Consider the following 24544-nt stretch of genomic DNA (forward strand, 5'->3'; position numbering starts at 1 on the left):
TCTCTGCGTTTACCTCTTAGAGACATTAATAAAGAGCTGGCTCATGAGTCCCTCAAACACTTTCTCATCATTTTTTTTAATTAAAAGTCAGTAGTAAATTTATTTATAAATATGATTCTGTTTTTATTGGTCTGAGCTTTATAAAGTAAAGCTTGTTACTAGAGATGGTCACTACCCACACGTTATGTTGTTTCTGTGATAAGAGTCGGCTCTCACACTGTTCCCCCTTTTTTTTGTAAACTGTAGCAATAATTGTGACCAAGCAATGAGTCAGAAAATCATAAGCTGGTGTAACAGCCGAGTTGGTGCTTAAAAACTAATTAGGTAGGCATTAGCACTTTAAACAGCTTTTATCATCACAAACAAAACTCCGATTCAATATGGAGCACAACAGAGTGTAAACATAAGATAAAGGTCTGAGGATAAAGGAGCGATTTCCATCCCTCTGATGATCTGAGCTGCACAAACACATCCTCAGTGACTCTGGGACGCGTCCAGGCTTCATTGTCGGCTCTCATTCCTCTCGGTCTCTCCGTCTTTTCTCTACCTCCGTCTCCTTCAGAAACAGCTGTTTGTCTTTCTGTCCCATTGTCTTTCTAATGCGTGGCTCTGTTAGGATCTCTGTTCCTGTAATGAGCCGCTCTCCCTTCGGGGAGGATTAAAGTCTGATAGAATACAAACAAACAACCAGTGTGTGATGACCCACTGCGCAGCTCCTGCTTCTATAAAAGCGCCGTCTTTCAGCCATTTAGCTTGTTATTCCTTCATCGAGTGTCGTTTCACAGACCGTCAGCATCGTAAAGCTGAGACTGTTTATCTAGTGACTAATCACTGCTGTGAATCCGGATGTGACCAGGTTTCTGTCGGCACAACATCTGCTTTTAACGAGACGCCGACAGAACGCTTCAGACTGTGAGGATCCGTCACACCGAGCCAGACGACGACGAGATAAAACTCCAAATCATACTCCATGTTCATCAATTCATATCACGTTATAGAGTCATAATAAAGCTCTTTTTTTATTTTATATAATCACAATTAATGTCACTTAAATGTTATGTAACAAAATCAAAAGCTTTCTCACACTTTCTTGACATAACAGCAAATATCACATACTTATACATCTATAATATTAACCCTCTTTTTTGGACATTTTTTCAATGTTTCTCTTTTGATTTGCTGATCATTTTGGCTGTATTACAGCTAAAGGTATGGATTTCTGTAAAAAAGTTATTTTTTTGTGACTAATTTTTAAAATCTAATGTTCGTTACTCTGTTACACGGGTCATTTATACAAATTTAACCCTTTAAATGCCAGTTTGAAGTCCTCAAAATGGCATTTAAAGGGTTAAAATTATGACAATTATTGAATGTTTGGTAGTTTTGAGCAGAGCTAAAGGGGCTTAAGAGATCTATGCAAAAAAAAAAGCAGAAAAAATATTGATATATGATGATTTTACAGCAATTCTGTTGTGCATCAATTTTTGGCCACTATGGGTTCCCAATGGGTGACATTTTTTAAATCTGACACCACATAAAAAAATAGTAATGCAATGAAATCAATGTTGGTGCTAGTTTTTGACATATCCAAGACTCTAATAACCAGCAATGCCCCAACCCCTCACTATTCATTTTATAAAAAATATCTCATTTTTTGTTTTTTAAATAAAACAAGAGGCAACACGTTTTCAAACTGGCATTTAAAGGGTTAAAATCCCTAATATCTATGAACATTTGGTTGTTTTGAGCAGAGCTGAAGTGGTTTAAGAGATTTATGCAAAAAAAGCAGAAAAAAATATTGATATGTGATGATTTTATAGCAGTTATAATGGTCTCCATAATGTTCTATAATAATTGTTTCATTATTAGTCTTTTTAAATGAACTCCCAACTTGCAGCTGTATTCAGCCAAGGCCATTGGGAGGACTCGTTCCTGATTGGCTGCCAGTTTTCAGAGAGGACAAGGACGGGGTGAGGTTGACTGATCCTTTCAGCAAATATTGTGTGTTTATCAAAAGCCGATGTATCTTATTCCTCTGAGCCGCGGCGCGCCATTGTTTTCAGAAACTATTAAAACACATGAGTGAGTCACAGTGTAGCCGCAGATCTCATGTTCCTTTATAAACATGAACACACACTGTTTTTCATTTCGACTCAGTCTCAAACACTCTGTGCTGCTGCTGCCCCAAATATATTCACTACACAGCACCAAATGTAGATCAATGCGCCGCTGAAAATAGTCCCCAGTGAACGCACCACTGTAATGAATGCAGCTGAAAAGCTCATCGCTGCAGCCGGAGGAAAAGTTTGGAGAGTTTTTGTAGCTCGGTGACAAAACGCAGACTTCACCATTAAACTTGTGTAATGACATTAAATGTCACATTAACATCCCATAATGATAATAAAGGTCAAATTAATGCCGCATAATGATAATATACTGGAGGTCAGATTAGTATTTCAAAATGATAAAGGTCACGTTAACATTAGATTTTTTATGTGACAATTATTACTTCAGCTAAAGTTTAACAGCATAGTTAAGTTTGGCTCAGGGTGAGGAGGGGGAGCTGCTGCAAAGGCTCATGGGAGTTATAGTGTAACGCTTTTATTTCATTAGGTCTTGTGTTGCATTTTGAGAAAATAGAAGGCAGCAAAAAATACAGTTTGGTAACAATTATTGAACATGCATCACAATTTCTGTGACGTTCCTCTTCACCTCTGTGTTGTTTGACGTCAGCGTCGCCAGTCAGAGCTCAGCTTGGAAAATCATCTTCATTGTGCTTTTGATTGCCGTCATTTTCTTTGAGTTTTGAGCGGCTGCACCTGTCCTCACTTCCACCGAGCTCACTCACTCCTGACTCAAATATTTATCTATCAAAAAATCAGCCTGATTATCAGGACAAAGACTTCCTGTTGAGATTCTGGGGGTAAACACTCGGAAATATGAATCTGGCTCAGTGTTGGGACTCGGAAACGGTTCGTCTTTATTGAAAACAAACAAACAGTAGGTGAAGACAGCGGTCAGTAACGGGGAATCGGTCAGGAGGCAAAATCTAAAAGCAGACGGTTAAAGGGATAGTTCAACATTTTGGCAAATTGGCCCATTGCCATAATCCCTATAGTCATAGCAGTAGGTTCGTTACCTTTAATTGTTGGTGCAAGCTATTTTTAGAACGGCGGAGCAGAGCCGTGAGCTGCTCAGAGCTACGCTACGGAGGCTCATGGGATTTCTTGGTTTCAGAGTTGTTTTAGAGGGAAATTCATGCAAAACCACTGATGCACGTTGCCTTCAGGGACAGTTTTTCATCAAGCAGTCTCTGTATTTCCCTCTAAAACGTAGAGAGGAAATACAAACGTAACGTTGTGTTATTATCTCATAGCGTGGTGATTGTGCAGGTCACAACTTGTCCACCAGAGCGTTGTAGAGTTGTTGGATTGTGTATTTGATGAGTTTGATGAGGGAAACCAAGAAATCCCATAATGAGCCTCCGTAGCGTAGCTCTGAGCAGCTCGCGACTCTGCTCCGCCGTTCTAAAAACAGCTTGCACCGACAATTAAAGGTAACAAACCTACTGCTATGACTATAGGGATTATGGCGATGGGCCAATTTGCCAAAATGTTGAACTATCTCCTTAAAAAAACAGCAGACAATGTGGCGGGGAGCGAGTGGAAGAAATGGCTGGTGTAAATACAAGGAGCTGCTGAGGCGACAGGGCAGGAAAGCTCAGCTCACGGTGGGGCAGGAGGGCGTGACGGGGCTGAGACGACAGGAGGATCGGTAACGGCCGAATCCCTGAAAGCTTCAAGATTCAGCGGCTGTCAATCATCTTTTCAGGCTACCCGTCGTCGATGGACCTTCCTGAACCTCGGAGCAGCAACCCAAGACAAACAAAACCCTTCAGTTAATCCTCACCGGCCGAAGCTTCTGGATCAACTAGAGGCCTGATGCATGGAGCGGATCCAGACCATTAGCCGGCAGGAAGGAAAACCGGCACGTGTCTCAGATATGAACCTGATTTATTGGTAATAAGAGGAAAAAAAAAACCTTCTGCCACACAGGATCGATTTCCTCTCAACTCTTTGCTTTTTTCTCGCTCGTCAAATATTGGATAGTTTTACCTCCTCAGGCTGCCAAAGACTAGTACTCACAATAAACAATGTGGGAACAGGAAACCAAACGCACAAAGGCATCAAAACACCCACACCTACTGTCCTATTCCACAACATCTACTGGCACCAACACAACAGAGAGAGGATCTACTCTACCTCCACACACGCTTTGGGTTTCAACTCCCAGAGCTCAGACTTGTCAAACGAAGACTTTTATTTGTGTTTAAGTGAAAGGAAACGGCTCCATCACCTCAACAATCATCTGTTTGTCTTGGCGACGTTTAGTTTAGTTTAGTTTAGTTTATTAAGATCCCCAATAGCTGCAGCAAAACCACAGCTATTCTTCCTGCGGTCCGACAGAATGGGCTTTATGCACAGCTCCACTACTTCCTGAAATAAGCCAGTTCCTTTATTTCCTGTCTTACATTATTGGACAAACTGATTAATCCAGGTGTGTCTGACCTCACAACAATGGTCAAACACACCTGGATTAATCAGTTTGTCCAGACCCTACAAAGTAAAGCTTTCTGGTACCTTAGAATGAGTTGTTACAAGTCGTTACAAATACATAAGTGGGCGACGCACCGAACCGAGGCGGCCATGTTGCATCGTGACCGTAGGTAACCACGGAAACTGAGCGGAGCTGTCGGCTCGGCCTGTTAAAACTGTCACCGCTGTGTAGTGTGAGGAAGGACGGAGGCACTGGTGTTGCATTCAGGTGCAGTCAGGCAGACGGCCGTCGGCAAACCAACCGGATGTCATTTTACTGGACGAGAGAAAGACGTTAAAACATGGATCACGTAAACAATACCACATCACCATGACAACATATTGTCAGGCCTGTATTGTTTTGCCTCGTGCTGGCGGACCACTTGTTTACATAGACGCTTGTTTATCCTGTTACATGCAGCGTCTGTTGTCTGTCTGACGTCTGCCCGATTTCATGTGAATGCAACATCAAGAATACGTTCAAATATGCAACCGCACCGCTAGATGGGGGGAATTCCTACACATTACACCTTTAACCGTCATGAACAAAACATTACGGGTTACAGAGCACGTTTGTGTTGCGGTGTGCAGAGACGAGAACTGGGACACCGGGGCGGGAGAAAAAAGTAGTGGCTTATAGTCCGAAAAGTACTGATGTGTTTGTTTCTTTTGGTTTTTTGCTTTTATAATGTTTCTGTATACAATTCTGTCGGACCGCAGGAAGAATAGCTGTGGTTTTGCTGCAGCTAATGGGGATCTTAAAGGAACAACGAGGAGTTTCTATTTGGTTATAAACGTTAATGTGGATGAATCTACGTTACCACTTGTTAATGGTCCATTTTAGATAAATCTATGGTTTTGTCTCTATGGTTATTTTGTTATTATTAGTGGTGGTGGAAATGCTGGGCGAGCCGACCAGCATTTCCTTACTTTCGGTTTCGTGGCGAGTCATGAGAATAACGCCGCAGAATCACCGTTTATGGTGGGAACTACGACGGTATGTGATCGTCTTCCAACCTCTGACTTTAATTCTTGATGAATGAAAACATGAGTCTGTCTTGCGCCGGTCAAAGAATTTCACGGTGCGGAGGCTCATAAATGTAGTGTGGAAACACTTCGCTTTTCCCTTTAATAAACTAAACTAAACTAACGTTGCCAAGACAAAGAGATGATTGTTTCCTTTCACTTGTAGCTTCTTTAAAACAAATAAAAGTCTTTGTCTGACAAGTCTGAGCTCTGGGAGTTGAAACCCAAAGCGTGTGTGGAGGTAGAGTCGCTCCTCTGTAGATGTTGTGGAACAGAACGACATCTACACTGACGGGGGGACGGTTCACGGCGCCGTCTCACTTGATCACAGCGCCGCCGTCAGCAGGAGTGATGATGTGATTGGACGGATGCAGTCGTGGGTCAGCAGTGTTTGTTACGGAGGGGGCAGCGACTGTCTGAGGCCTGTTGATCTCAAAGTCAAGGACCCGCAAAGACTGCAGCGAGCCAGGGAGGAGAGCGTGGTACAGTGTGTGTGTGTGTGTGTGTGTGTGTGTGCTCGCCGCTCGTATCAGTTGCTAAACCATCCATCAAATTAACGTGGCAACCGAGCGTCCATCACCCCATCCATCATCCAAGGGCGGCAGACGGAGCGACAGAACGCAGCGAGAGATGTCACGGACGAGTGGAGAGATAACAAGGAGAGAGGGGAAGAGAGGAGGAAGAGAGGAGGAAGAGGAGAGGGGAGGAAACAGAAGAAGAGTTGGCATGAATCAAGAAAAGACAGTGAGAATACTCTGATTGTCTAATTTTATTGTAACGTCCAACTGTGAATAGAAAATGTCAGAGCGGGTTTTTCTCCGGTTGATTGACTGGTGAGAATAAAAAACCTGTTTGAGTCTCATCTGAGCGTCGACCTGAGCAGACATCTTAACATCCAATCAGAGCTCTGGAGTGGCATTTCATCCCCGCTGCTGCTGCTGCTGCTGCTGGTGTGGTGTGGTTTCTCTGGCCACAGTAAATCCTCCTGTCTTAGAGGGACAAAAGCTGTTGAACTTGATGTAATTGTGCATGTACATACACTGACCGTCCAAAAAACAAAAAGTCGCCACCTGGATTTAACTAAGCTAATAGGTAAGAGCCTCCCATTGGATAATTACTGCATGGATGATTATGTTTCAGCTGGTGCAGCCTCATTTCTTAAACAACCTTGTTGGAAGACACATCCTGTGGTTGGCATCAAGCAAATACAACATCTAAGGAGATTGCTAAACCAATGATATTGGGTTATTGGGTTAAAGGGATGGTTTAACATTTTGATAAATTGGCCCATCACCATAATCCCTATAGTCATAGCAGTAGGTTCGTTTCCTTTAATTGTTGGTGCAAGCTATTTTTAGAACGGCGGAGCAGAGCCGTGAGCTGCTCAGAGCTACGCTACGGACGCTCATGGGATTTCTTGGTTTCCCTCATCAAACTCATCAAATACACAATCCAACAACTCCACAACGCTCTGGTGGACAAGTTGTGACCACAAAAACAGTTTTACCCTCAAACGCCAAAGTTCAGCACTATATAGTACAGTATAGTATAGTGTTCTATGGAACAAATATATGAAATTTGTACATTTCATAGCCGAGGTTTGAACTGTTTTGATGCGTGAACTTGTTGATTGGAGGATGAGTTTGTCAGGTCGTGTTTGGGTCGTCGGGGATTTCACAGAGAGAAGTTACATAACAGCGACCCCGTGTGTGGTTTGTGTCTCTACAGTTGTAGGGAATTTATTTATTTATTTATTTTTTTAAGTATATTTTTTGGGCATTTATGCCTTTATAGATAGACAGTTGAGACAGACAGGAAACGGGGAGGCAGAGAGGGGGGATAACATGCAGCAAATGCGCCCGACGCGGGACTCAAACCGGGGCCGACCGCAGCGAGGACTGTGCCTCTATACATGGGGCGCCCGCTCTAACCACTACGCCACGCGACGCCCCGTAGGGAATTTATGATGGTATTTAATACTATACTGAAAGATGGCGGCGGTATTGATGGTCCCTGTCCACCTCACCACACAGAGCTGGACCCACCACACAGCTCATAAAGAGAGTTCATTCCCATCGTAGCCGGGACATTTATTTCCCTTAATTGCAAAGATTTGACGGGCCTTTATCTCCCAGGCTATTATTAGAGAGGCCTCTCCACTGCTGCGTGTTGGGGAAGTACTGTATGTTTGATGTATTTTGGTTTAAAAAAAAAAAAAACTCGTTGTTTTTTGATCTGCTCCAGTTCGCTGTGATAATTCTCTGCTGCTGCTGCTGTTTGCTGTTAATCTTCCTCACATTAAAAGCTTTCCAGCAGTTCAGGGGGAATAATCCCTTCACCTCCTCGATAGGATTTCGCTGTGAAATATGTGAAGAAGTGTTGTTTTCATTAACAGCACTTTAATTCAAGATGGCAAAGTAGAATCCAGTGGATTAAATGGTGAATAGAAATGGTATCTGTTTAAAAATAGAAACTCGACAGCAGCACAGTGGTGAGTGTTACAACCAGGCTGTTGTTGGACTGAGAGGGGAATAATGTGGAATATAACACAAGAGCCCTACAGATGAGTTCTGCCAGCAGTGCAGCTCTGGAGACCACAATGTGGGTCAGTCAGTTCACATCTTTGGTCCAGATGGAAATATCTCTAGAAGTTTTGGATGAACTGACGCCAGCTTTGGTCCAGATCATGGTCCCCAGAGGATGAGCCCTAATGACTTTATACCTTCATCCAGCGCCACCTGCAGGTCAAACTTATCACTAATCTAATAGGGGTGGGAGAAAAAATCGATTCACATAAATACCGCTTTTTGACGATTTAAAAAAAAAATATATATATATTTTTTGAATTTTTTAAAATATTGTGCAATGTGCATTTGTTATCCTTTTTTACATACAGAGAGTACAGGTTTTGAAAAGGGTTTAAGTTCACTTTATAATGGAGTATGTTAATTTATAGGCTCCTACAGTATTTGTGTGCAGATAAATGTTAAAAATGCTAAAGACTAAAAATCGAGAGAATCGGCAATATCGTAGAATCGCAATTTGAATCGAATCGCTATCCAAAGAATCGTAGAAGAATCGAATCGGAAGAAAAGCATATCGTCCCAGCCCTATCCAATGAGATGCATCAACATCTGGTTGAAGAGTTGGCATAAATTTTTGTGCAGATGTTCATGCTCTCCAGAGGATGAGTCCTAATGACTTTGGTGATCCCTCAGATTTTCATTGACCACATTTTTTGACCACATTTTTAAGGTCTTGGTCTTGACCGAGACCAAGAACAAGGTCAAGGTGTTGATCTTGTCTTACAATCTACTACATTTTTACTTGGTCTTGGTCTTGACTTGGTCTCAACCCCCTCAAAGTCCTGGTCTTGGTCTTGACTACACCACTATCTGTAGGTTGATCTGCTTCCTATCCAATTCCAATATACCCAACACCCCAATAGACATTGTCCCCAGAGGATGAAGCACATAGATCTGCTAGCACGGCTTTAGACCTTTGCAAACACACGGTTTAATGAGCTTGAGTTAAAGCTAGACCCTCAGATCCTGACACAGGTTTGATTTTATTTGGTACTTAACTAGATTCGCTCCTGAATGTGCAGTGATCGGTGATCAATCAAATCCGGAAACCTCCCTGTGAGTCATAGAAACACTCTCAATCTCAATCAGTGGCTCACAGCAGGAGATCCTTTTAATTAGTTATTAAAATGACTGAAAATTGAAAATTGCTTTGATGAACTCCTTTATTGAGATTCAGACAATGGCAGCTGATACATCCGTCCATAAATTTTCCAAACAGCTTAGTGGCGTCATGCAGAGCTGATGAGATGTGAGGTCAAGACCTGACGATATAAGAGAGGGGGAAACCCAACAGTTCCCACAACAAGCAGCATGTGGAGTATTATGGAGAGGAAAAAGAAGCTTCTGTCACAGAGCTGAGAAACATGAGCAGCATCCTCCACATCCACATCCACATCCTCATCTGCTCCCTGGAGGGAAATCTGAAGGTTTCACCTCGGCTGACCTTCATGTTTCTGTAAATCGATGCAGACACGGACAAAATGTGCAAACGGGACACGACGGGCTTTAAACCGAAGACCTTGTTCTTGTCAGGTGACCGTGCTAATCACTGAGCCACCGCGCCACGGCTCTGTTGCAGTCGAGGCAGCATATTTTTTGGAAGCAGCGTATTTCAGTCCTGGGGGACACAGCGAAGAAGTGTGTATGTGCTGATACTTTGAAGTGAGAACGTCACACACACTCACACACACAGACACACACAGAGAGACACACACCCCCCATTGAAAAACATAATGCTCCCTGGTTCCTTCTCACCTGGGAGAACATGACTGCCGGCGTTTTAGGAATCCTCGGGAGACGATACTCAATTCAGCCGCTCGCTGCCAGTCCACCGAAAAGAGCCACGATTTCAATAAAGGCTCCACTTTCTGAGCAAATATTCACTCTGCTGGCTGCCGTGCTCCGGGATGAGTTCTGGTGGAGGGGAGAATAAGAGGAGAGCAGCTTTAAAAAGTTTGAATTTTTATTGAAAATCACTCCTGCTGGGGGAACCGGGGAGTAAATGAGAGGAAAGGAGGACGAGGAGGAGGATGGTGATGAAGCATTAGCATAGTTTCAGTGTTTGTGGTTGGTTTTTATTCTTTGGCAATAATATTAATAACTTTCATTAATATTCACAGCATCAGTGTTTGTGTTGAATGCAGGGCCGTTGTATAGGGGAGAAAGCTGATGATAATTCTAGGGGCCCAGCGCCCAGTGGGGCCCACAAAAAACCCCAGTAGTCTCATCTTTATATGACTGATTTATTCTGTGTAAGACCCTGACTAATACTCATTGTAAAAACTCAACATCCTTCCAAGAATATTTGTCTTATTTCTTGTCCAAATGTCTCATTTCTAGTCAAAACTAATCTCTTTCCACTTAAAATAAGACTCATAACCTAAAAAGTAACTTGTTTTTAGATAATTTTCACTTGTTTCAAACAAATTTTCACTTGAAATAAGTAGAAGAATCTGCCAGTGAAAGCATGTTTTTTGTGCTTGTAATAAGGAAGAAAAACTTGTTCCACTATCAGATTTTTTTTACTTATTCCAAGTGAAAATCTGCTTGAAAGAAGTAAAAAGTGTCTAAAAACAAGCTACTTTTAATATGATGTGTCTTATTTTAGGTATAATGATATTTGTTTTGACTAGAAATGACATTTTGACTAGAAATAAGACAAACATTCTTGGTAAGACACTTGGGTTTTTGTAGTGTAATATAGACACAGTCGGCAAGCAAGGAAACGTCACTTCCGGTTAGGGCCGTGGGGGAAAACAAACCGTGTCCCCCATACACACTCATGCAAAAACGCGGCATTTTAAACCTTTGTCAAAGGCTTTTTCGCCGTCCTGTCTTAGTTTTAATCACATGTATATGCTGACAGAGAGCTATATTTTTAGAAACTCATCACGATCTGGGTCGATTGTTGTCCGTACATTTAAAAATATTAGGTATTTCACAGTCAGTCATATTTGTCTTCCCCCACGGCTCTGACGCTCTCTTAGTCGCCGCCGGCCGGCTCTAGACACTCGTAGACACTGCCTGAGTTATTGTGTATTATTTTGCACCGCAAATAAATTCAAAAACCACAACCTGAACTTTTATATCGGAACTTCGCTCATCTTCTCCAAACGTGTAACGCTCTGACCGGAAGTGAAGGTTGCCAACCCTGCTGACTCGGTGTAGGCTATGGCTGTGAAAACTTTATATTTTAAGATGTACGGACAGCAATCGACCCAGATCGTGATGAGTTTTCTAATATATAGCTCTTTGTCAGCATATACATGTGATTAAAACTAAGACAGGACGGCGAACAAGCGTTTGACAAAGGTTTAAAATGCCGCCTTTTTGCATGAGTGTGTATGGGGAAAACGGTTTGTTTTCCCCCACGGCCCTAACCGGAAGTGACGTTTCCTTGCTTGCCGACTGTGTCTATTGCATTAGCATCAAAACAAGGTAGGCTAAATAAAAAAATGGTAATACATACGTAGTCTAAGAAAAAAAACTGGAAAAGTTAGGCGGAGGGGCCCACTTTAGTATTCTTTAAGGGGGCCCAGAATTCCTAGCAACGGCCCTGGTTGAATGTGTGACTGAGGATCTGTTGGTGGAAGTTACTCAGCATCATTTTTGACATATTATAATAGATATTCATGTCATCCTGACTGTTAATCTATTTCCTTTTTCTTGGGGAATTCCTCTTCAGTCTATTCAGGTAGTTGTATAATGAACAGATGGTAATTAATCGTCTAGAGGAGAATCTGTTGTATGTGACATTAGGCCATGATAAATAAATCTGACCTGAATTGACTTGTTATCAACTAAGAAGTGCTGGTATTAGCGATGATGGCAATTAGGGTTGAGTTTCAACAGAATATTATGAATTTTGTATCAGTCCAATTAGGTTTAGCTTTCTGATCTGTAATCAGCCTATTTTGGGGCTTAGATGCAGAAACACAGCAGTTTTTAATGGCGACGGTTGATCCTCGCAACCTGAAAATTGGAAAAGAAGGAAGAGATTAGAGCCGTTGATTAAATATGTGTCTCAATTCAGAGTTCAAATCCTTCTGAAGCTTCATTTATAAACTGATTGTTGTCTTGTCAGTGTGACGAGGAAATACCGTTCTCAAAGGTCCCGTCAAATTTGTCTCTTGTTTCCCAGTGAGAGATCTAACAGGTGGATTCTGCTCAGGAGAAATGGTAAATCCTCCGTGGACCAGCTTTGTTGTTACGCACTGAATATTTCAAAGCATCTAGTTTTCCTTCCCTGCACGTTATCCCCCAGGAGCCTCGTCGTCAGTAGTCAGAAGGATTCATACTCTGGCCATCAAATTTGATAGCAATTAGTCTGATTTGTGTGAAGATATCTAAAATACACAAGACAGTTTGACCTAGTGACACTGGATGAGGTGTGCAGGGATCAGCATGGTCACTAGGATCCATCCTCTGGGGACAATGAACATCTGCATGAAAGTCAGTGACAGTCCGTCCAATAGATGTTGAGAGATTATTGTGCCGACCAGCCAACAGATTGGTATCTGGTATCTCAATAGTCACTGGGATTCCTCTTCTGGGGACCATGAATGTTTGTACAGAATTTGACAGCATTAAAACCCTACCTTGTAGTTAAAGGAATAGTTCACCAAAAAATGAAATTCAGTCATTAGTGACTCACCCTCATGCTGATGAATACTCCGGAGTCGTTTTTTATTCCTCAAAGTGCATCTGGAGACCCGGGAGGCCGGTTCATAGTCCAACGAAAACTTTATGAAACAACGTCATTTAAGACATTTTTACAGCCTAAACAGTCCTGTATTGAATTTGCCTTGGACGTGGACGTGACTGGACTAGCCTAAATGACGTTGTTTTGAGTAAACTCTGGACTATATCCCTTCAGGACACTTGGATTGCAGTGGACAAGCAGTGTGGAGGAATATTAAACGGTTTTTATGTAGTTTTATGGACGTTTTTGTGTCAGGCCCTATTACTCTCATATAAAGTTTTGGTTGGACTACGAACCGGCCTCCCAGGTCTCCGGATGCACTTTGAGGAATAAAAAGCTATTCCGGAGTATTCATCAGCATGAGGGTGAATTTAATTTTTTGGTGAACTATTCCTTTAAAACCCTATAGCTTGAAGTTAAGACATGTAAATGTTGCCAAATCATCTGGGAGACGGAACAGTTTGACCTGGTAGTGAACACTGTAGTCAGAACGATCCATCCTCTGGAGACCACGAACGTCTGTTAAACCCGTAAACATCCATCGATCCTCAGCAGCGATGTAAATAAAGTGGCTGAAGCTCAGACGGATGAAAGGTTTCATAAAAGGTTAGTTGGCGTCGGAGCTTAATGAATCCTGCTGTCGACTCTACAGAACCAATTTATTTTACATTCAGCCTCCGTAGCTTCTCTTGTTGCTTGTACTGTTTCGCGGCTTCACACTGAGACCGAGCAGAACCCGATTGGTTGTCTGTGGAGAGACCGATGTGTTCTTACAGCTGTGTGCAAACAGAATTTATTAGAGTGGAAGTGAGAAGGCAGGGTGACATTACTGGGACAGCCATGTTTACCTGTGACTATATGTGTGTCACTGTGTGTGTGTGTGTGATATGGTAGCGATACAGAAGCATTACATCATGATGTGACTCTGTGTCCGCTCACTTCCTTCTTTATGTGGAAGATGATACAAGTCATGTGTGTGTGTGTGTGTGTGTGTGTGTTGTGTTGGATAAGGTGAGATAACATGAACTATTATAGATCCCCTGTGGGTGAAATTCAATAAAAAGAAGGACTTATCTGGGATTTGAACCCCAGGACCTCTCAGCACCTTGAGCGAGAATCAAACCCGCGATCCAACAAACCGTGACGACCTCTGTCTGTCTGTCTGTCTGTCTGTCCTTCACCTACAACTAGGGATGTCACGATTACTTGTTTTCACAATTAATCGTGGTATTAAACGCCACAATTAATTCATCGTAAAGATTCCTAAATACCGTTACTTTCACAAAAATTTGATGTCAGAACCATATCGGCAGATGTGCGCAAAACCAAGGTAAATGCACAGATACTGGTCCATTTAACTAATGTAACATTAAATTGGTGGAATTTAAATGTTAGCATGTCATTTTTAATTAAAAAAAAGCTAAATAAAAAAAAAAAACATTGAAATAAAATCAAACGCAATTATTTGGTATAAATAACAATTTATGACTTGAATATTTCAAACACTTCCCCTGGGAATTAAGAATTGGTCATATATTAATAGATACTAGAGACTATATTTGATTTTACACATTCATAGTGTTGTGAAATTAATTAATGCATAATAATCGTGATAATCTTAGTACCGTGATTTTTTTCTCTGACAATAATTGTACCAAGAAAATGTATAATCGTGACATCCTTCATCTACAACCAGCCGGTTTCTCTTTCTCATCCATGACAGTCCAAGAGTTGAAGCTGCATCCAGACTCATCATCTACTCCTCTTTTCATTCACTGCAGGGCTGATAACATGCATATTGATCAGTGACATCACCACTACCCCTCGTAGCCATAGCAACGCCTGTCTGTCTATCAGCTGCCGGTGTGCGTGTGAGTGCCTGTGTAATTAGTCTGGTGGATCAGACTGATTAACTGCTCCATCACGCAGATACAGAGGAGGAGGAGGAAGAGGAGGAGGAAGAGGAAGAGGAGGAAGAGGTGGCAGCTCGTTGTCAAACATTTCAACAGATCCTCAGCAGATCAACACTTCACTTCATTAAAGGTCCCTCAGTTCACACTTCACTGGCTTTTATCTGAAGTGTTGATCCGGGAGGAGATAGATTTGGTGGAGCTTTCCAGCTTCTCTCTGGAGCTCTGGTAACAACCGGTCGGTGTCAGCCAATCAGAAGAAAGGAGGAGGCTCTGAGTCTCTCTTCTGATTGGCTGACTGTTTTTACATCTGAGTGATCCAATAAAAACCATAGAGCAGATTTCAAAATAAAACACTCAGAGAAGCCAAATCCTGCAATGTGTTGGATGGATGGTGGGCGGGGCTTTGTTGTGACATCACAAAGTGACAGGAAGTCCTGACGGCTGGTTTTAAGGCTCAGTTTCTGAATACAGGCTGTGTGCATTTCTCTGTGGACTGAGGCTTTGATACTTTCACAGTATTAATATAGAACCTAGAGCTGCTTTATAATCACACTACACATGGACATCTACCTTTATACTGTATGGAGCTTTAATACAAACATCTACCTTTATACTGTATGGAGCTTTAACACAAACATCTACTTTTATACTGTATGGAGCTTTAACACAAACATCTACCTTTATGGAGCTTTTGTACAAACATCTATGGAGCTTTAAGGATTGACGTTTCTGGACAAGCACCGTTGCCCAACACAGATTAAGTTTTAGGGGAAGCTGTATTACTAAACAAGTGATGTTGCCTCTTAACATCCACAGCACAGACTGGATGTCCCTGCTCCCATAGTGATTGGGTGTCAAGCAGCAATTACCCCCCAAATGCCTTTAAAGGCCACTTTACAGATGTTACACACTGAAGAGTGTTAATATGTTTTGAGGATTACAAGCTTGGGAAAAGTGTTGCTGTTCCTCTAGTAGCGCCACCCTCAGGACAATGATGCTAAGACTCTAAATGATGCTAAATCATTCAAGTGTTTGTTCTGTTCAATAGTTTGAGAAAGCTTAAGTTGCCTCACTGTGCGTTAAGACAGTGGGAAAAAAAATTGACAATGACATCGTATATTAATTGATAGTCCAAATAAATCCTTAGTAAATCCATAATCACATAAATATAATCAGTGGGAACACTATTTGTAGTTGAAAATTCATCATTATGAGGAAATAGAGTAAAAACAATGTTTATAGTATAACAAATGGACACAAATGCATAAACAACAAGCCATTATTCAACATCACATAATTCCATAATGAATAGACACAGAAAAACATTAAAATCCTGTTTCAAGCTTTTGTGAGGGTGACTAAAGAAAATGTTGAATATTGTACTACTGGTTTAGGGTTTAAAGGGTAAATATATAATAGCTCTCTCTTTCTGACATAGAAGACCAGAAGACCAACAGGTCGAAAACATTTGTGTGCAATAAAAACCACTGTGTTACTATCTGTTCAATAGTTTCTCAAAGAATCAAGTCTTGATGTTAAGAGATGCTAACAGGACTTGTTGTGTCCTTGAATGCATTCTGTCAGTTATAGATTGAGATCAGCTCATTTAACATCAAACCCATGGTCGTGGATTGGATCAGGCAGTTGCATTAGCTCATTTTCTCCTGCAAACTTGCCAAATTGCCTTGAGCTCAGAAGCAGTTTGTTGTTGTTGTTCCTTAAGAAGACCGACTCAGGAGGAGCAGATGTCTGTTTGTCCATCACAAAGAATCAGTTGGGAGTTATTGAAGTGAAACATTTCTGACAGAGCTGCAGAAACACCAAGAGACGGGCAGATTGATACCACAGCAGCAAAATATTAACTTGGTTTCAAGGCCAGTTATAAATATCTTTTAAAAGTTGTATTTTTTTGTTTTTTATACCTTTTTCATTTTCAGTGACGTTGCCAAGGTTTGACAGGCAAACAGAAAAGGCTCTTGGGTGTTTTCTGCAGGTAAACACAGAAAATCCCTAAGCAGCAGGTTTCCGTCTGTTCTCTGGAAACAGAACCGTTAAATTCTGGCTGCGTTTTCTAAAGACAAACATTTACAGATTGCTTGAAAGGTTCATGTTAGTTTTATTGTGTTTTTGATTTTTTTGTCCATGTAAGCAGCATGAATCTAAGGATGGAAACCTTCTGATGTTAAGACGTAGATATTTTTACATCTTCTGAATTAAATGGATTGCCGACTTCTCGTGTAGCATCACCAGTAGGTCAAGTTTTTATTTCATTTGCTGAAATCTCGACCAGATGTCTCAGTCCTAACATTTGAGATCCCCAGAGGTTAAATCTCAAGGACTTAGTTGATCCCCTGCAGTATCACCAACAAGTCAAACTTTTCTTTCAATGAAACATCTCCAAAATGAGACAGTTTATGTATCTCAATAAGTATTGGTTTTACTATACCAATATTCATGATCCCCGCAGGATGAACCTTGTGACCGTCATAAATCTGCAGTCAGTAGCTGGTTAAAGTTTTATCTTATTTGACTCAATAGCTGCAAGATGAATTGACAAATTGGGACTATCTTAACAACTATCAAATGTGTTGTTTTGAAATTTTGCACAGATATTCATTATCCCCAGAGGATGGATCTCGGTGACCTTGGTGATTCTCTGACTTTTCTGGCAGATCTTATACTTATGAAATCGTTAAGAAGTTTTAATTTTGATTCCCCAAAACGATTCCTATACAATTTTCATTTGCTACAATTGCTGTCAAACTTGGGATAGCAACTATTCATGTTCCCCTCAGGGTGAACCAGTGATCAGCCTTAGCTCTACTTTAACTAGTGCATTTTGGAGCCAAACTAAAATAGTAAACATTGGCACATTGAATAGTTAAAGGTGTTTTTTAATGGGAGACGATAACTCTTCCACACATCAGTCAGCAGCTTTTTGTTTGTTCAGCCTGGTGGAGTGATTCTCTGAGGGTAGGGTAGGGTATTGAGAATCGAATGGAAGCTGTTTAAACATTTAAATTCCATTGAAATTGTTAAAAAGTTTTAATTTCGATTCCCCAAAACGATCCCTATACAATTTTCATTTGCATTTTGTCTTTGGTTTGCAGTCCACTGACCGCTGGTGAACTGGTACACAATGCAAAGCTTTTTTACTCTGCCTCTTCAATATCATACTAACTATCAGTATACGTTGTGTAGACTCTCTTGGTCCTCAGAGGATGGATCTCAATGGCCAATGTTTCAACGTCAGTAACAGTCCAATCTTTACCTGATGGTTTTGCCATTTTAAATCTCAACAATTGCTGTCAAACTTGGGATAGCAACTATTTATGTTCCCCTCAGGGTGAACCAGTAATCAGCTTTAGCTCTACTTTAACTAGCACATTTTGGAGCCAAACTAAAATAGTTAACATTGTCACATTGAATAGTTAAAGGTGTTTTTTTTAATGGGAGACGATAACTCTTCCACACATCAGTCAGCAGCTTTTTGTTTTTTCAGCCCGGTGGAGTGATTCTCTGAGGGTAGGGTTGGGCATTGAGAATCAAGAATTGAATGGAAGTGGTTTTAACATTTAAATTCCATTGAAATTGTTAAAAAGTTTTAATTTTGATTCAATTTCAATAATTTTCATTCACATTTTGGTTTTGGTTTGCAGTCCGCCAACCGCTGGTAAACTGGTACACAATGCAAAGCTTTTTTACTCTGCCTCTTCAATATCACACTAACTATCAATATGCGTTGTGTAGACTCTCTTGGTCCTCAGAGGATGAATCTCAATGGTCAATGTTTCAACATCAGTAACAGTCCAATCTTTACCTGATGGTTTTGCCATTTTTTAAATCTCAACAATTGCTGTCAAACTTGGGATAGCAACTATTCATGTTCCCCTCAGGGTGAACCAGTGATTGATACTTTATTATCAGCCTTAGCTCTACAACTAGTACATTTTGGAGCCAAACTAAAATAGTGACATTGTAAACTATGTTAAAGGTGCTTTTTAATGGGAGACGTTAACTCTTCCACATCAGTCAGCAGCTTTTTGTTTGTTCAGCTTGGTGGAGTGATTCTCTGGGAGTAAAGAGGGTGAAGTGAAGTTTCTGTCATCGCTCTGTTTGCAGTTTGGTGACATCCAGTAAACAGGAACAAGCTGCACCGCGGGAACCGACTCTTTGATTCCACTTTCACCCTCAGCACAGAAAAGTTAAATATTGGATCGTACTGAGACTTTTTCATCTAAACCAAACAACAGATGATTATATCAAACTGAGAGAGTTCAGGGACACACACACACTCCGTCACCATGTGATCCTGTTGTTCTTCCACCGAGGTCAACAGCGAAGCCGGATGAGCTGATAGGGCGCAGTGGTTGGTCATGTGACGTCACGGTATTGATTATTGATCGGGAACGTTTGGCTGGCAGATGATGGTGTGGTGTGAGCGTGTGTGCTGGTTCACACTCCTCATTAGCAGGAAGCGGTTTCACTTTAAACGAAGCAGCAGCTCCAGTAATGAGAACACACTGAGCCTCAGAGGTGTGAATATTAGAGCAAGGCTGTGAGAAATATTGGAATCCATCAAAACAGAACCTTTAACTTCCTCCACTTGTTTCTGTCTGTGTTTAAAAGTCGATTGTTTTTTCTGCTCTCGGCCGTAAAATCCATTTTTTGGTGGAGATTTGAACAAAAACTGAACTTGACTCCATTATTTTGTCTGGAGAACTGAACATGATCTGGGCCTGATTGAGTTACTGGCTCTGTGGACTACTGTAGCTCGGCCCGCTGAACGTTGACCTGATTCACTTTCTCTTTGTGCGAACATTTGGACAAAGACAAGTAGAAGGAGGAAAAAAAAGTCCTTTGAATTTAATTTGGGTCTCTGTAGATTTGAATCTAAACTGGGCCTGATTGCATTTCTTCCTCTGTAGACTTTAGTAAACTCTCGGCTCTGCTCTGTTTTAACGTTTTGTCTCCTTGAACGTAAACACAACCACATTTAATTTCCCTCTTTATATAGATTTTTAATTCCACTTTGTTTTCTCTGGAGCTGATCAGACACTAACCCCATTACCTCTCTGTGTCGGTGTTTAGATCCATCTTTTTTTCTTCTTTTTTCTTCTTAAATCGGCTTGATTACATTTCTCTTTCTCTTTTCCTCTCAGATCCGACTCTACGCTCGGCCGGACGCCATCGCCAGCGGAGCGGGCGACTACGCTCTCCACATCACCAAGAGGCTCCTGGGATTTTACCAGGACTACTTCAAAGTCCAGTATTCGCTGCCCAAGCTAGGTAAGTCCGCCGCCATCATCGCTGCCGCCGCTGCCCCCATCGGGATCATTCCTATGATCCCACAGCCTTATGTTCCCACATTTCTAACTTTTGTTGTCACTGAAAATTAGGCCCTATGTTCCCACAGCCCTTTGGTCCCACCATTGGTTGGCATTAGGCAATGAAGAAAAGAGTTGGTTAAGTTTAGTAAAAAGACCCGGTAGAGGCTAGACAGGCCAGATAGATAGAGTCCAGATAGGTAGAGAGAGTCCAGTGGGAACATAGGGCTGAGGGAACATAGGGCTGTGGGAACATAGGGCTGAGGGAACATAGGCACGCTCCTCCGCCATCTTCCTCCTTGTCCTCCTTTGCCGTTGCTGTTTTTGGCTGCGTCCCTCTCCCGTCTCCCCAGGACGCCTTCAGTGTGTCCAGGTTGAGTCAAAGGCAGAGAGAAACACTCTGTTCCTCTGATGTTTGATTTCCTGTCAGCGTTGGTAAAACAGAAAACTACACTGTTGACTTTTCTATCCCCCTGCTGATCCGTTTTTTAGGAAAGAAAAGACAACTTCCCCTTCCTGAGCCGAGCCGCCCGATGTCGGGAAGTCGGCCAACTCTTTGTCCTTCAAACAATTACGTTTGGGTTCATCAATTTGTGCTCATATCAGGCAGAGAAAACGCTCCGTCCTCCTTTTCAGCCTGAGAGTCAGGAGGCTGTACAGTGTGATTAGGTCTGGGAATTGAACCTTCAGTCAGTGCTTTCGAGGCCGTTTGTTTTCAGACATTAAACGCCGGTGCATCTGAGAGCTCGTTTAGATAAAAGCTTTTTGTACAAAGATGTGTTTAGACTTGGCAGATGAAGGTATCACAGCGCTGCACCTTGTTGAGCCAAGTCCATCCCTTCATCCTGGCTTGTTTTATACACTCAGGAAGTCACTGGTTACATAATTAATTAAGGCAAACCGAAGGAAACTCAAGTGTGCTCTCGCCTCAGCGGTGTAATTCAAATACCTTCTTTTTACTTTGAAATTATCTGTGTGGCCACGACGGCTGAAGAGCACTCAGAGGGATTTAATTGAAGCAGGGAAAGTTCAAGAGGCAGGTGTTGTTAAACTGACACACGGAGCGGTGAACATGCTCCGGTTCAAGTGGACGTGATGAACAGAGTTGTTGTGGTTGGAGCGCGAGCCTTAACGGGGCCGGAGCGCCGGCTGCTCGGCCTCCTGCGGGGAACGTGCCCTTTTCCTGGGGAGGTTCTTCCCCGTTGTTTAATGAATAAATAACTTCCTGTCTGTGCTCAGCCTGCGTTCCTGAACAGATGTATTGATTGACACCGGTTCTCCCGGGCGGCGCCCTTCACCCTTCACCCCCAGCTTCCTGATTTCCTGCTGCAGCGGTAAACACCATGTAGACACCTTAGCTTTGTCTCAATCCAAATACTTCCATGAGTAGCTACACTGTCATTCTGCAGTGCACGAGTTTTGACAGTTAGTGTTTTGTCTCAAATTGAATATTGTGAACTTACCGGGACTAACGATCACAATGGTTGCCAACGTCGTCGTCTTCTATTTTGGACCGCTATAGGCTTTATGCAGAGCTCCACTACTTCCTGAACTTAAACCAGCTCCTTTATTTCCTGTCTTACACTATTGGACAAACTGATTACAATGGTCAGACACACCTGGATTCATCAGTTTGTCCAATAATGATAGTGGAGCTCTGCATAAAGCCTATTGTCGCCCGTCAACACATCTATGGCTTTGTTTTGTTTATAATTTCGCCGCCACCGCGTCAGCAGGCTCCTTTTACTGGTGGAAAACATTGGCCTACCGGTGTGTTGATTTACAGATATAATATTCCGCTACGTAGGCAAGATGGCGAGCATTGAGGTTGGGAAGTGTCCATCATTCCACACTCAACTTTTTGACCATTATGAAAGCACCATCCGGGTACTTCCATCTGCATTTTGTCATACTCGTCAGTTTGAACGTCATTTTGAAGCAGGTAAAGATTTGGTTGGTTTTGTTTTATTGATATAGCAGTTTAGGAATGTAAAGATTTGTCATTCAGCTTGAAATGTGCCTATTAGCTGACATTAGCATTGGTGCCTGTGACTACTAAGTTCTTGTGCCTCAGCTACTGAAGTATAGCAGTCCCTTTAACAAATTGTCTGCTTAGGACTATTGTCTCAAAATAACTTAGCTAATGTTAAGCTAGCTGTCTGTGAAGACACCACTCTACGGGAGCTCTTGTGTCCCAATCAGGAGTCTTGCCTCCATTGCTAACTTTACTAGCTAATATTGCAAGCTAGCTGGCTAACGTTAGCTCTCTTGCTCTGTTCTGAAAGAAGTTGAAGTAGCTGGCTATTCGTTCAGTTCTTTGGTTTCTGTGTTGTCTTCTCTAATGATAAATAACAGATTGAAGCTCTAAGAGTGAAACCACCTCTAACTCTGAAGGAGTGAATGAAGTTAAAGTGGAAATGAGCGTTTGTTTGCATTGTTTGAGGCTCAAGGTGTTTTAACTGGGGAACAACACTTAGCTCTGTAAAAGCCGAGTCTAAACAGTGGAGCATCAGCTAACAGGCTCCACCAGCAGCAACATTTTCATAACTGCAGTAGAAAAATAACAGTACTGTTCATGAACTTATGTCTTTGATATTTGCTATATTCAGACTTTAACAGAACATTTAGTTTCAGTTTTTTCTGAGTGTGTGAGGGAAGGCTGTAGCAGAATTTCAAAACAAAGCCCTTCATATCAAAACCGTTGAGTCCCCCGAGTTCGTCTCTGAGGAAAAGCTCCTGCAGCCAAACGGAGCCATCAGTTGTTGTTGCCTGGCAGCGTATCTACGTCCTCGTTGTGGGATGGCTGGTAGATCCTCCATCCTGAGCTCCCATTAGACTTCATAGTTTATATATATGTCACCAATACAGCGCGACAAAGGGACACAGCCAGTGTTTTCAGAGATGTTATCGTTTTTCTCTGCGGACTACAGGTCTTATCTCGCTGAGCCTCTCAGCAGCAGCTCAACGCCCTGAAAAAAAAAAAAGCTGAACGTAGAGCTCAGTGCTTCCACATTTGGTGTCGACGCCCCCCCACCCCCCCACTCCCACTCCCCACCCGCCCCTTCGTTCCTGCCCCAGTTAATGAATCATGTCAGAACAATTGAATTTCATCTCCATGTCCCTTTCTTCCCTTTCTTCTCGTGTCGTCATAATTGTTTGTGTTTTACACTTCCGTCCTGCCAGAATCAATTAGCCGCGTCCCCACGGTGCGTTTGCCTTTTTTCCTCTCCACGCCCAAACAAGTTAATGTGATCACTGTGTCTCCATATTGTATCTGTCAGACACCTCCCTCCTGTCCACATTCATTTGTCACGTTAGAAATAATTCTCTTTCAGTCAAAGCGCTGTTTGTTTTCTCTCTCTGCTCGCATTAGCTCTGACATTTACTTCCTGACCTTTCATACCGTGATCTCAGCTCAGCTCAGCGGCATCGACCAACGCCGAGGTAAAACCGAGGTCACGTCCTGCGATCCACGCCAGACGTCAGGTAAAGACCTTGAATCTCCCAGGATGTCAGGAAGTCAGAGTCTGGGGCGTTGTAGCGGTGTTGGAGCTGGGATCATGAAGTCGTACAGTAGTTTATATTATAAGGTGCCTCCAGTCGGGTCATGAAGGTTGATGAGGTTTGTGATTGGACGCTGAGGCCGGTTCAAACCGCTCAGAGAGGGTCGGTGAAACCTTAATGGCTCTGCTGCAGATGTTTGTGGAGGAGACTCTGCAGTGGAGCAGATCTGTCATCGCTCCGTTTGCAGAGAGTTTTGTGACATCCAGTAAACAGGAACAAGCTGCACTGATTCCACTTTCACCCTCGGCACAGAAAAGTTATAGATATTAGATCGTACTGGAACTTTTTCATTCTGCACCAATTTCCAAACAACAGATTTCAAACTGTGAGAGTTTAACTCACTGAAGTTGGATCGTTGACAACCTTTTTGTAGGGAAAGTCCTGACCAGAAGTTGTGATCCATATCCTTCCTTTCTTTTGGATGTTTGACTTCTCACCTTAGTATGAAAATGTCAGCCATCATTAGTTGTTATATCGTTCCTCATCACATTTCTCCTTTACTTGTCAATTAGATGCAGTATTAACAGCAGTATACACCTTAGATCTATATCATGCATGGGCAAACCATTCCTCCAACCAGCCAACAGCACACAGTTTGACCAATCAACTGTCTTAAATGGATAGTTCACCCAAAATTGAAATTTCACTCATTAGTTCAGTTCAAAGTTCAAAGTGTTTATTGTCATTTGCACAGTGGAAAGGTGAGTTATCTACTCACCCTCATGTGGACTAAGAGCTGGGAGAAGTTTCAGAGTCCTCCGTGGCTTCTCTGAGTTACAGGGGGTCTCGACGTAGCAGTGCATGTCCATATAACGGTTGCAAATGGATACCA

The 24544-nt window shown here is 42.2% G+C and overlaps 2 protein-coding genes across 2 annotated transcripts in view; both read left to right on the forward strand.

Moving 5' to 3' along the window:
* Positions 1-24544, forward strand: part of dclre1c (DNA cross-link repair 1C, PSO2 homolog) — a 476875-nt gene that overhangs the window by 206413 nt on the left and 245918 nt on the right. The gene's annotated exons all lie outside the window — the stretch shown is intronic.
* The window catches only part of trhde.1 (thyrotropin releasing hormone degrading enzyme, tandem duplicate 1), a gene marked incomplete at both ends in the record, with an annotated part of 192973 nt that overhangs the window by 31540 nt on the left and 136889 nt on the right, over positions 1-24544 (forward strand). The window contains one exon of the mRNA XM_083999510.1: positions 19984-20110. Coding sequence (XP_083855636.1) covers positions 19984-20110 — 127 coding nt within the window. The remainder of the gene's footprint in view (positions 1-19983; positions 20111-24544) is intronic.

Source organism: Trachurus trachurus (genome assembly GCF_905171665.1).
Source record: "Trachurus trachurus genome assembly, chromosome: 23".
NCBI lineage: Eukaryota > Metazoa > Chordata > Actinopteri > Carangiformes > Carangidae > Trachurus > Trachurus trachurus.